At 47.6% G+C, this 14,147-nt stretch overlaps 1 protein-coding gene across 2 annotated transcripts in view; it reads right to left on the bottom strand.

Moving 5' to 3' along the window:
- The window catches only part of adam19a (ADAM metallopeptidase domain 19a), a 76,327-nt gene that overhangs the window by 24,914 nt on the left and 37,266 nt on the right, over positions 1-14,147 (bottom strand). For both annotated transcript variants that reach the window (XM_084691682.1, XM_084691683.1), the window contains one exon: positions 11,250-11,326. In XM_084691682.1, coding sequence (XP_084547808.1) covers positions 11,250-11,326 — 77 coding nt within the window. The remainder of the gene's footprint in view (positions 1-11,249; positions 11,327-14,147) is intronic.

Raw genomic sequence — 14,147 nt, 5'->3', positions numbered from 1 at the left:
TCGCTTTCTGGTGGGTTATTTGAGCCATTTTCTTCTCGGAGAAACATATGTTGATTACTTTCCTTCACGCGATAGTCCATTGAAGCATTCAAGAATGTAGAAAAATTTAAAGGGGGAATGTATAATTCACGTCAGACTATTATTGTCATGGGTGATGTAAAAGCTGGTCGACATCCATGCGATTTTGTCTTGAACACAAATGTGGGAGAACACGATGTCTGAGGGAAAACATTTGAGTGAAAAACAATATCAAACTACCTTACTTGAGAAGAGACCTTTTAGTGGATCTGCTGCACTAGGCTAGCCTATCCTTGTCAAGCCTGAGTAAGAAGTACTGAGGCCAAAGACCTTCCGTTGATGCCATCCTCAGCTTCGATGAATACAGTCAGATGCAACTTGATGAGTTTTTCAACCAGAGCTTCACCGAGCAGTAAGGCATTGGCATTTCAGGAAGGGGGATATAGATACCAGTTATCTATGGGGTTGATCCAGACTTTTCTATACTGTGAAAGAAAGAAAGAGAGAAGAAAAAAAGAGAAAGAATGATAAAAGGAGAAGGAAAGCCAGGATGGTATCATTGACAGTACATATGTGGCATTAGGCTTCCTCTTCCTGGGAAAACACACTCCTCAGAAATAGGATGCTAATTTCCAAGCCTCTCAAGTGGGTAAAATAAGGGAGATAATTGATTTCAGGACTCATCGCTGACAAAAAGCACCACCTATATGTGACTTAAATTGCGCCCTCCCACAACTGTGTACTCCTTACACTTTACATTTCAATCCCTGTAGCGCCCTTACTTGACAAAAGACCTTTAGTGAACCTGGTGCCCAAGGCTAATCGTTGTCTAGGCTGGGTGAGAAGCACTGAGGCCGAATGGTTTCCGTTGAACACCCAATCCTGCTGTTTTCCAAATGAGGAAGGCTCACGGAGAAAGGCAGCGGACAACACAATCTGTTTTGCACTCCTCTTCTGTCTCAATTAACGCCTGAGGCAAGTGTTTGGGGGAAAAAAAACATTTAAAAAAAAACATTTAAAAAATGGTGGGGTTTGGTAGATAGGTAGAGTGAGCTGAGAAATGGTCACCTGTGTATAAGTGAAAAAAAATCACCAGTTGTTTTTGGTGGGGGTTCGAGTACAGCAACCCATTTGTTTGAGCACTTATCCCCGTCTTCCACAGGCTACAAACTGTGCCAGCTAACATTATGATTTTCAAGTACGGTGGGGTTTCACAATGATTCCCACCCACACCCGCTAGGAACGGCTAACGTCAATGAATAATGCTCATTAAAAAGACTAGCGGCGAGCATGTCTCCCCTAACACCACTGTGCTGAATGCTAATACCAATCACACAGCCACAATCAGGCTTTTTTTTCTCTCTGTGGTAGTTTCAGTAGCCAAGAATACTTGGAGTTAGAGCTAGCTTTAATCTGGCTGATCATCATTTGTGCTAATGAGGAGGCCTAGTGAGAGATGTTGGACACAGAGCTGGATGGGAGTGTTTTGCGTGTAATCTCTTCTCCCTGTCACAGAGAGAGAGAGAGAGACAGAGACAGAGAGAGAGAGAGGGACCCCGAAAGAAGAGCCCAAGCCCACCAGGACTAAGTAAGGAAACCTGTGGACAACCTTGTTTATAGCCTGCAATGCTACATCAGCTCTGTGTCTCTGTGAGGAGAGACGCACAGCTGCAGGTGTGACAGCACAAATACTCCCCCAAGTACAATCACAACACGGAACATTCTATTTTCAGTCGTCGGTAACGTATTCACAGCATTTCATTGGAAGCAGTACAGGAAGGGTGTGTGACAACCAAACCCTGAAGACAAACCAAGAAATCCAACTGCCAACTGAATAAAATACACACAAATAATCTTCCTACAGCCGCTGTCTTTGTGTGGTTGGAAGAGGAGGGAAGAACCAGACAGACATTGCGGATTCGCAAATCCAAGCTGACAAACAGGTTTCATGGTCAAACATCATATTTACTTATGAAAAGGTTACTGTGTCTGGACAGTCCATATCCTTCGCTGAATAATGGCGTTAACGCCAAGTTCATGAAAAACATCTTGGAGGCTTGTCTGTGCAAACAAGTAAACCGCCCTGGCATTTCCATGTGTCGGCCTCCCTTGAGCTAATAATATAACAATGTGTCTCCAACAGTTTGAGCTCAACTGTGCCATCCCTGCTATCACGCGGACAATTAACAAAACAAGTCCTGGAGGTGTGAATGCTTGCAGGCACAGTTTGTATGTGTTTATACTAGTGCTGTCAGTTTAACAAGTTATTGACGGCGTTAACGCAAAGCCATTTTAACGGCGTAAATCTTTTTATCGCGCAATTAACGTTATTTTTGGCCAAGCCAAAAACTTTTTTGTTTTTTCACATGCTGTTGCAGCAACTACTCATGGTAGAAAAACTACAACACCACACCGGATCTAACTAGACCGGAAACACACGCTTGTTTGGGCTTGCGAGTCGGCTAAAGAGTAGTAGGCTAACGTTAGCTTTTGAGTGGATGGTGAGCGCGAGACGCCAAAATGGATGCCAACAAAATTCGGAATAGAAAATTTACTTTTAAAAAGTTGCCCAATGGTTCCATTGACAAGACCAAATTGATGTGTGTGTTTTGTTGTTGTAAACTGAGCTATCATCGCAGCACGTCCAGTCTGAAATACCACTTGATGGCCAAGCACACAGCTGATGGGAATTCTCCGCCCCCTTGTCAAAGCCAGGCAATTGCAATGTTGTTTTCAATAAAAAAATACATTTGCACTAAGCAATCCGATCCACTTTTCCATGTTGACAAAAAAATATATAAAAAAATAATGGGACAAAAAGAAATCAATGGACATTGAAAATAGATAAAAATGTGCGATTAATTGCGATTAATCGCGAGTTTATCTATGACATTAATGCGATTAATTGTGATTAAATATTTTAATTGTTTGACAGCACTAGTTTATACTAGTGCAGTGCCCATTTGAATGAAACACTTTCGTAATCTAGCAAACAGGGTGGATCTCAGAGCCTATCCTGCCGTACGGAAGGATACAATTCTGGAATGATCCATGGCTCCATCGCTTTGTGCAGCTCAACATGGCAGCAAAGGCGTTCATATTTATTTATTGCAAACTGCTCATGCAAATAACTACCCACCCTGCATGTGAGCGACACATCTGCATCCGACAACAGAAAACCACTGTGGTGCAGAAAGGTAACCGAAAAACCCTCACGATCGACGATAGCAGGGCATGAAGAAGAAGCAAGAACCAAAGTTGGTTAAACCCTCCGGCTCTTTAACCAACATCCACACATGATGTGTTTGGCAGTTGTGCTTCTCTTGGTTACCCGAGGTGCTTGTATACCAGACACGCTTAGCACCTTTCATGTTTACTGAAAGACATCTAGGCCTGGTGTTGAATATAAATCTCAGTTTCTAATTGGTTTCAGGTTTTTTTTTCCACTTTGGGTTGGCCAGCCTTGCAAAAGTGTTGAAATCATTTCTGGGACCATTACTTGACATTACATTACTTTCACAGAATATAGGCCACAGGAGTCAATGTGCTCCACTCACTGATGTGATAAATCAATTAATTTTGACTATTACAGTCAGCCAAGGAATAAAGCCTCAAAACTTACTTCACTAAAAGCAATCCAGGAAATATCTCTAGGTCCAATCAGGGTTGATCTATCACTGCAAGGTGATGTACAAAACAATTTGTTATTTTTTAAAGGCCTTTCCTTTCTTTTTTGAACGCGTACTAAACACTTTCAAAACTTTGCCTTTCATTCTTGAAAGCGAATGAGTCGTTGACCTTGTGGGAAAAAGTCCCATCTTCTTTACCGCGAACGCAAGCTGAGGCAGCAACAAGCAGCTTCGCCATAGCAACGACACAGCACTTTCAGGGATGGGATGGAGGGAGGGACGAGGGAAGGAACAGCAGCACAGGGGCCTGATGGAGATCGTGGTCACCACGTCCTCTCCTCTATGTGTGCTCCATCTCAAGTGTTTGCACTCTCTCGTCACTGGGGTGTCTGGTTTCCAAACACACCAGTGAGTCATAATGCTGGTTGACAGGATTTTAAGGAGTGTTTTTTGGGGACTGGGTTATTTAGAGTGGTGGAAAGTAGGGCTGTTAATCAGAGCTTTCTGCAGAGTCGGTTAGGAGTTTTAGGGTAGAAGTTATAACTGGGTCAACTGTGTGATATATTACAGACACAGATACACGCATGCACAAATTCTCACCGAAAAACAAATGAGAGGAAGTTATCATTCCAAAAACATCCAGCGCCTGTCTTGACCCCAGAACAATGAGCCAGCACAGCCTGCTGCTAAGCTGCTAGGTTTGTCATGGATGACATGGGGCCAAGAGCCCAACACATAGCTGCTAAATAGAGACTGGATGACCCACTGCCCCGCTGACAAGAAAGACACTTACACAAAACATCCAAATGCCCTTCCCCCCCTTCACATACAATTTAAGTATTTCCATATGTGGGCCATTACCTCATACAACTGACTCAAACTCTGACAGACCTGACACCCCCCCACCCTGCACACACACACACACACACACACACTCCCCCTTCTCTGCTCACAGAGGTCCAGACACGGCAGGAAGTTTCGAGTATAAAAATACTCTTTCGGTGACAGTCTTTCTCTCTCACTACTGCAGTTCCTCTGCTGCCCTTTGCAACCCACACCTGGCAGGCTGACACACACACACACACACGCACGCTCACCAGGAACACGCCTGCAGCCTTTGGATTGAGCTGACAACCGTGTGGGACATCTGGGAAAGGTAAACATTTAGCTATCATTTGACTCTTATCGCTGGTTAAAGACAGCCAAACGGCCATCCCCACGACATCACTAGTTCTGCATATAGGAAGTATGTCAGGACATAATACCATTTTTAAGACATATTCAAATCAACGGAATGATTTTGAGAGCGCCGTCACAGATACAAACAACGAACAGTGACATCATCACACAACCAAACAAAGCCCCCTAGCAACGTAGACAAAGAAAACCCATATCTCAGCCCCCTCCAATTGAAAACGTCTGTGCGTGAATCATTTGGATGGTGTGTGCGGATCTTGTGTATTGTTTGTCCTCGACACAGATGTACACTGGAGTAAAGGGCTCTGAAAGGGGACATTCATCACTCTGGCGAACAAGGTCAGACTGCATCCCTCACTGGGAGTGAGGTGATAAGACAACAGCAGATAACAGAAGGTGGCTTCAGCACAGGTTAGCCCAAAGCTATTTTAACCAACTGGACCCCCCCTTCCTAGACCCCTCCCCCCCCCACTCCTAGACCCCTCCCCCCCCCCCTTCCTAGACCGACGCGATAACAAAGATTACAATGCTTACAGAGTGTGTGTGTGCGCGCGCATGTGAGTGGGTGATTGTGTGTCTGTGTGAGCGTGGGTGAGCGCATGTGTGGACGCAGGCGTGTGTGTGTGTGTGTGTATGGGGGGGAGTTAAGAGGTAGATGCAGCCTGTGGAAAACATCAGCGGCGAAGCTAGCCCCGGCTAATGCAATTATCAGTGTGCCCCTCCATCCTCTGCAGGGCATCTGCGACAGCAGAGCTGGAGTCTGGGAGAGGGGCGGGGGGGAGGGAACGCATCGGAACAGCCCAATGGACTTAATGAAGGAAACAGAAGACCATTATTCTACACAGGCAACAAGATTTCCGCCAGACACACTGGCGGCTCCTATGGGCCATGTGACTGTGCGGAGCCCTGGGAAAGAAGCACCAAAAAGGTTCCCTCGCAGAACGCTGCGCTTTGCAACAAATCAGCATTCCCAACAAGCCGGTCAGAGTTCGAGATTCACCTGACAGCCACCGTCACACATTCCCCCCACCCACTGACAGCCAATCAGAGAGCTGACCTGACAAGCCACCTCGCGCCCAGCATCGACCGCCTGTCAACACGCTGCGGTCACACTCCCAGTCCGGTGAAAACGTGCACACACACACACACACACACACACTCTCCAAACACTGCAGAATTAACCGCACACACACTAATTGGCCACTGTGCACGTTCGCAGCCTGTCTTGACCCGTCACCCTACATCCAACTACGAGCCTCTCTGTGGTTTAGACTGGCTTGTTCGTCAGTTTGATGAATACTAGGCCTTCTTACCCTACTTGGGGGGGGGGAAATAATGAGCTTTCGGTTGCCTGCAACACATTGGATGTCGTACCTGTAAATGAATGAAGTCGGCACATATACTCCAATATTTGGTCTTGAGAAACAGAAAAGGTAGCGAGCCCTGGTGAGGCCTCGCTGCAGCGATCCATCACAGGCCTGGCCTCGGTCACTGACACCAAGTCCAGCAGGCTGGCCCGACCGACGTCTCGGTTGACGTTGCAAGGAAGTCTTTAGGGAGTAGAAGCATGCCAAGGACAGCTAGGGGATCATTCAGTGTGTGTGTGTGTGTGTGTGTGTGTGTGTGTATGCGTGATGTCTGAAGACGGGATGAGAACTGCAGGGGGCCACAGGCTCACACTGAAACCCCTCCATCCCTCCCTCCCTCCTCACAGCTATGTTTTGGAGAAGCTTTTCCATGTTTAGCCTCTCCTTCACCTCCTCTATGGACCGTTTATTACTTCTCTCGCTCCTTTCCTCATGTTGGGTCATCTGGGCAGACAGACAGACAGACAGACCTCGACCAGGAGCAGGACAACACTCTCTCATCTTCCTCCGCAGAGACAACCTCCCTGGATTAGGCCAGGTTACTGCGGATTACAGCAGATTTCCAGAACAAAGCTAGCCATCGATCCGGATCCCCAATTAAACCCTGTCCTCCCCCGCACGACCCCTCCCCTCCCCCGGCCCAACTCAAACAAACTCATTCGCCCGGATATCGATCTGCCTTCCGTGATAATGAAATTACTCAGAGCTGAGAGGGAGTCAAAAAAAAAAAAACTCAACTACTTCCCCAAACTACCACTCTCAGAGGTCTTAAACAAGCACTTAAGGTTATTTCGAAGCAGGCACGCTAGCCAGTCATCATTATGTGTAAATGTGTCATGTATATTTCCTACTGACATACAGCTATATGTATGATCCCTGAGGGGCGGAGAACATAATCAAGGCAAAAAGCACTCCATTAGCATAAACAGAGTTTACATTTAATCTAACTCGCAACAGAAATTTGAAATTAAAATTAAACGGCGTCTTTAAAATGTGCTCCACTCTTGTGTAAGTTTAACTTGGTTGATGTGTGTATTTGTCTTTGTGTGTGTCTGTGTGTCGTGTGTGTGTGTGCGTGCGCGTGCGCGTGTGTGTGTGTGTGTGTGTGTGTGTGTGTGTGTGTGTGTGTGTGTGTGTGTGTGTGTGTGTGTGTGTGTGTGTGTGTGCGCGTGTGTGTGTGTGTGCGTGCGTGCGTGCGTGCGTGTGTGTGTGTGTGTGTGTGTGCCTTCTGAACCCCCCTGAGGTTAGTAGACACAGAGATGGAGATGTAAGCGTAAGCGGGAGAAGCAAAACCAAATTAATTGAATGATACGGCCAATTGTTTTGATGATGCCAACATTAATATTTGATGGCTACCCTGTTGGTACTGCTTTAATAATGGATCACATTTCCATAGCACTCCCCCCTCGGCATAGAAAAAAACGACTCTCTCTCAAATGCAAAAACTATGAGAGAAAGGGAGAGCAGAAGTGGAGAGAGTCTCTTTCCAACACCAGAAGCATTGGCAACCCGTGGCAACCTGTTGACCTTGCAAGAGGTGGGGGTCACCAGAGTCAAACCTCGCCTATCCCATGCTTTTCCTATACTTTCTATACCCTAAGGGGTCTCTAAACACTATGTGCTGCTCTCTCCCCCGACTTTATCAGAATCAGAATCAGAATGGGATTTATTCGTCATGAAAGTTTGCACAGACAAGGAATTTGCTTTGGCAGGAAGGTGCATACAGTAAACATATAGGAATCTTAAATTTAAATATGTGGTCTAACTATACTAAGGATACATAAACTAGCAGTACTAAGTGGAATACAATTAAAATAAAATAGAATATACAATAAAGTAGAATATAAGTTGCCAATTTACAATATAAAATACAATATAAAATACAAATATTACAGGAGTTGAGTGTAGTGCAAAAAGTAAAGGACATTCAGTCAGTGTGAGCTTTGGCCTTGTTGATGAAGCCAACAGCGGAAGGGAAGAAACTGTTTGTATGGCGTGAGGTTTTGCTCCTGATGGACCGCAGCCTTCTGCCAGAGGGGAGGGACTGAAACAGGGAATGTCCAGGGTGGGACGAGTCAGCCACAATCTTCTTCACCCGTCTCACGGTCCTTTATACAACTCAACTGGCAGTCAACCAGTCAACCAGTCAGACAAGTCAGTCACACAGTCAACTGTCAGACAGACAGACAGACAGACGGACGGACAGACTGAAACAGACACATAATCAAGCAATCAGACAGACAAGTCAGTCAGACAGTCAGTCGGGCAGCAGATTCGGTTTGCCAGGCTACTTGTTTGCCGAGTCGTGTGTGTGTGTATAGAGCCAGTCATGCACTGTGTCTGGGCATGAGGGGTTCAGACTTGCTCTGATCTTACGTCAGCTGGCATTCCTCCCATGATAAACCCCCCCCCCCCCCCCCCCCGTCACATACTGAATCTATTCTAAGGATCTCTGTTGGAGTCGACCACACCCCCCGTCCCATTTATTACCCCCCTCCCCCACGCCCCTCATCTGGTTCAGTTCCACAGACGTCGGAGAGAGAATGGAAGCCCATTAATACTGTTTTTTGTTTTACTACATGGTTCCCAGTTTCCCTGCAATGGCTGTCCAGTTCCCCCAGGACCCCTTCCTACAGTTCTCTGGAATTCTGCAGCCCTCTGTCTTGCTCTCTCTCTGTCCTCCCTCTCTCTCTCCTGACCTACATTCTGGAGGCCAGACTAAACGTTGAGGTTGCATTCAGGGTCCGCACAGGGTTAAAATAAACATAGGACATGCCAAATGAAGTCTTGTGTGACTGACCGAGGTCTCAGAAACACAGTCAGGTCGAACACGGTCACCCAAAGACTCTTCGACCTTCCGTCTCCAGTCTCACGCTGTCTCTTTCATCCATCTCTTTTTTTTCATCCCTCGCTTCTCCCCAACACCTTCTTTGTCCTTTCCCGTCCATCATCACCAACACCTCACTGCCTGTGTGTGTCTGTGTGTGTGTCTGTGTGTGTGTGTGTCTGTGGCTAATCTCTGTCGCCATGCGCTGTCCTGCAAGCTCGACTTGACCTTGGAAGTTCAGTTGTTTTGTACAGCGCCGGCAAGCTTTTCTCCCGGCATCTCACATGTCACTCCGTCTCTTCTCATGGTCTCGCTTTGTCGTTCGGCGGCTCCTCTGGTTTCCCTCACTTCTGCGACTCTGAGTCATCAGAGACCTTCACCTCGCAAGCCTGTGTCTTCACATCTTCCCATCAACCCATTACTGCCACTGATACATGATTCATCCCTCATTTCAATTCCAAAAGGAGCACTCGTATGGTTTCAGTTAGGGAAGCAGGGAGAGAGAGCGTGTGCGTATCGGGCCGACATTTTTCTCTCTCTCTCCCTCTTTCTCTCGCAGGCGTACGAGCATGTTAAGTTCCGTCACCTTGTGAGTCGTGGCACGTCTCCAGATGAATGTGGGAATGAGAGGGAGATGGGGGGGAAAGAGTCAGAGCTCAGTTGGCCTTGATGTTATCAGAAGGGCACAACCTCCACAAGCTCCTCCACCGATCCCTGCTATGTTGGCTGCTAATCCTGATGAGTAAATAACCAAATCTGTGGAGCGTGTGTTACAATTTCCATTCTCCATTGTACGGCTGGCGTTCACAAAATACTTTTTGAACTGATAACAGGCTAATACAACTAGCACTCCATACTGATGAACACACACTAATTTCCACTCAGACTTCCTTACTGCTTTTGCTTTGTGTACTTTCTCACTTTGGAATAAGGAATAAGGTGACCTCCTGGCTATTGCGCTGTTGCAGGTCAGCAGACCAGATTTTGCAGGACAATGCGGGACACGAAGGAGAGAAAATGTGAAAGGTGGTCACCCTGCTAAGGAATTTATAAACCAATGACCGAGTTGACCATCGAGTTCTAGATTGAACAATAAAACAACCTTTGGTGGAATACTGGACTTACTGTATCACACCCAGGGCTATCTTTTCAATCTTTAATAAGCTATGCTAAGATGTCCACACTGCACTGCTAAGCGTGGGGGAAACCTTAAAATCCTGTACAGCAGAATGGATGTGGGCCTCAGATTGTCACAGAGAGACAACATGGACTAGCACAGAGGAAATCAGTTTGAGACCCCTCAAAAAGATAGTGACTGAAAGAGAGGAAATAGGAAACAGAGTTCTGTAGTTTCCCTCCCTCCCTCCCTCCCTCCCTCCCTCCCTCCCTCCCTCCCTCCCTCCCTCCCTCCCTCCCTCCCTCCCTCCCTCCCTCCCTCCCTCCCTCCCTCCCTCCCTCCCTCCCTCCCTCCCTCCCTCCCTCCCTCCCTCCCTCCCTCCCTCCCTCCCTCCCTCCCTCCCTCCCTCCCTCCCTCCCTCCCTCCCTCCCTCCCTCCCTCCCTCCCTCCCTCCCTCCCTCCCTCCCTCCCTCCCTCCCTCCCTCCCTCCCTCCCTCCCTCCCTGGTTAAACGTGAGACGCCTCTTCTCTCCAGCCTACCTGTCGCTCAATCTCTAGCTCAATCTTCCCTCGGCAAATCTCTGCCCGATCGTTCCTCGCTCAGCCGGCCACTTTCTCCCCCCCCCCCGCCTCCCCCCCCCCGTACAGTGATGCACGTCAGCATGTGATAACTCCTCTCTCTTCCCACACATTCAGTCTTCCTGCGTCTCTTAAGTAACGCTTCTCACTCCATCTCCGTCACTCAGGGCTTCTGGGTCCCGGGAAGGAAAGACAAATACACGTGGAAGAGAGAGAATAGGAGGTACTAGAGGACGGCAAGGGAGAGAGACAGAGAGAGAGAGAGAGAGAGAGAGAGAGAGAGAGAGAGAGAGAGAGAGAGAGAGAGAGAGAGAGAGAGACATAGAGACATAGAGAGAGAGACAGAGAGAGAGAGACAGAGAGACAGAGAGACAGAGAGACAGAGAGACAGAGAGACAGAGAGACAGACAGAGAGAGAGACAGAGAGACAGAGAGAGAGAGAGACAGAGAGAGAGAGAGACAGAGAGAGAGAGAGAGACAGAGAGGTCTGATCTTGACAATATAATGGACACCTACTGGTTCCGTTCCACTTGTAGCACCAGCTCCTGGTCATTGGATGTCAGGACTATCTCTCCTCTTTCTGGGTGCTCTCCCTAGATAGAAACAGGCAAGAGAGACAGAAAGACCGGTTATAGAGAGGATGAAGTTCCCTTCACAGAAGGTGTGTGTGAAGGGGATTGAAGAAAAACATTTTGGGGGTTAGACCTTTGCATCAACTTATTTTGAACAGCAGAGTTAAAGGATCCCATCTTCATACCCAAAGTAAAAACATGTTTTGTTAAAAATGTATTTTTCGGTGGGTTCCGAACAGTAGGCTATTGAGAAAACGTTTTAATGAGTTTTCAAGTACGAAAAATCTCACTTTAAACATTTCATGTAACAAAGACAGCTTAGACAAAAGCCCCAATTCATAATGCCACCAAAACATCACTCAAAAACAGTCTCCAAGTGAGATTCCTAAGACACAGACAGCTTAGAAATCACCCAGCTGTAACAGCATAAACAGGTTTGGCCCTCCCCTGATTTAAAGTACGTACAAATACAGTACCACTTCACTTTGCATCTGACGAGTTCACAGAACATCTCAAAAACTGTTATTTTTTTCCCATTGCAGAGAGCAACAGTTCCATTTAAACCATTCCATTTGTTGTGTGAACAGTGTGAACAGTGTGTGTGTGTGTGTGTGTGTGTGACCGCAAGCAGGGAGGCCGGCTTGACTGACAGGACCAACTGTTCTGAAGGTGCATAAAGAGGAAGGGAGCTTTCATGTAAAGTGTCTCCCCTTTCTTGAGGCGTCAATGAGACCAAACGCCGGTGAACATTCGAGTATTCACTCGTGTCAAAATGGAGGCACTCCAGTCGGAGGAACTCCACTCAGCGGTGAATAAACGTGGTGCGAGTCAGTGAAAGGTTGAGGTAAAGACGTGAGAGAGGTGGGTGTAATCAGAGAGGGATGGATGCAGAAAGAGGGGAGCTTGAAGCGTTGATGACAGTCATTCAGAAAAGCTCAAGACAGGAAGCTGCTTCCGATAGAGACAGGAAAGAGAGATGGAGAAACACAGAAAGGACTTTCTTCAGACTAATCAGACTAACTTTGAGCCGGCATGCAAAATTGTGCCCTGAAACACCCTCTCAGCCCTTGGAGGACCCATGACTGAAAAACAATTGGACCTCTCTCTCTCGCTGTTACTTTCTAGAACATTCCTAGAACATTATCTGCTAGAACAACGCCACTCAGCATTCCAACCCCATTAATGCAATCTGCTGATGACACAGAGTGCACGCTCTCACACGCAGCATTAGTCTCGTCTTCAGAGCCGATAAGGCACCAGACGTTTCAAAAGAGCACATGATGTGTTATTCCATCATAAAGACAAGGAGAAAGGAAAAGAGAGAGAAAGAGAGAAAGGACATAAGACAGTGAGAGGATACGAAAAGAGAAAACGGGGGGATGGGGGGGGAGGGGCAGTGAAAGGTGAGAAGGAAATAGATTGGTGAGAGGAGAGAGAAGGGGAAGGGAGAGAAAGATTAAGTAGGAAAGATATCGAGTGAGAGAGGAGAGGGCTGAGAGGGTGAGACGAGAGGTCGGAAGGGGGAGAGAGAGAGGGGGACCGAGAGGGCTGGAGAGAAAGAGAACTGGAGCCCATCAATTCACACGGAGGTAGGGAGCGAGTGGCAAAGATAAGTCCAGGGAAAAGAGCTAAAGAGAAGTGGGCGGGGCTTGACAAGAAGACTATAAGCCTCTCCTTCCAGGAAGCTTAGGGAGGAACTAAGAGCTGATCATCAGAATGGAGCAGAGATGGGAGGAAGAGAGAAATTAGGCAGCAAGAGGAAGTAAACAAGATGAGGAGAGGGGAAAGGAGGAGCCATGGATAAAAGAGAAAACATGGGAGAAGAGAGGAGGGAGGGAGGGAGGGAGGGAGGGAGGCAGGGAGGGAGGGAGGGAGGGAGGGAGGGAGGGAGGGAGGGAGGGAGGGAGGGAGGGAGGGAGGGAGGGAGGGAGGGAGGGAGGGAGGGAGGGAGGGAGGGAGGGAGGGAGGGAGGGAGGGAGGGAGGGAGGGAGGGAGGGAGGGAGGGAGGGAGGGAGGGAGACTGGTGTCCATGCATGAGGGATTCGACCAGGGGTGGCCTGCTTGCGTCAGTGGAGCAGAGCTCACATGGCACACTGAGGGAAGGGGAGCTGCTTATTGCATGGATCAAAGCCCCCTTCATACGCGACAGCAGATGATGAAGGAGCAAGATCTGGGCCCTGATATCCTCTCTCGCTCCCTTGCTCTGTCTCTCCGTTTCTCTATCTTTCCATCTCCCTTACAGTCTCTGTCTCCCCATCTCTCGCCTTTCTCTATCTCTCTTATCTCTCTCTCTCTCTTTATTTCCCTTCCCCTCTCAAGTCCCATCTCCCTCACTCTCCTCTTTTTGTGGACATTGTCTGACCATCTCTGAAAGGTGTTTTGGTGAGAGAGTGTATGATGACAAATCTCAAATAGGCCCCATTTCATAGATTAAAGACACGTGTCAGAGGGATCCCTGTAAGGGAGAGAGAGAGAGAGAGACAGAGAGAGACAGAGAGAGACAGAGAGAGAGAGAGAGAGACAGAGAGAGACAGAGACAGAGACAGAGACAGAGACAGAGAGAGAGAGAGAGAGAGAGAGAGAGAGAGAGAGAGAGAGAGAGAGAGAAAGAGAGAGAGAGGTGTTTAAGCTTCTCTACAAAGGGGCTGGATGGAGGAAAAGTGGCTTTAATTCTCTCACGCCCTTACACAAAAACAGGAACACCCATACACTAATTGTCCTCCTCAGTTGAAAATGGAAAATACTGGGAATTTGTAAATAGAACCTTTCAGGCTTGTGTAAGATTAGCAATAACCCATCATACATTCACCAACAGTGCCCTAATCTTATCTCCAAAAGCACT

This window comes from Hypomesus nipponensis, chromosome 25 (assembly GCF_054491055.1).
Source record: "Hypomesus nipponensis isolate SF chromosome 25, ASM5449105v1, whole genome shotgun sequence".
NCBI classification, from domain to species: Eukaryota; Metazoa; Chordata; class Actinopteri; order Osmeriformes; family Osmeridae; genus Hypomesus; species Hypomesus nipponensis.
The sequence above is the reverse complement of the archived record's forward strand: the minus strand, read 5'-3'. Positions and strand labels throughout refer to the sequence as shown.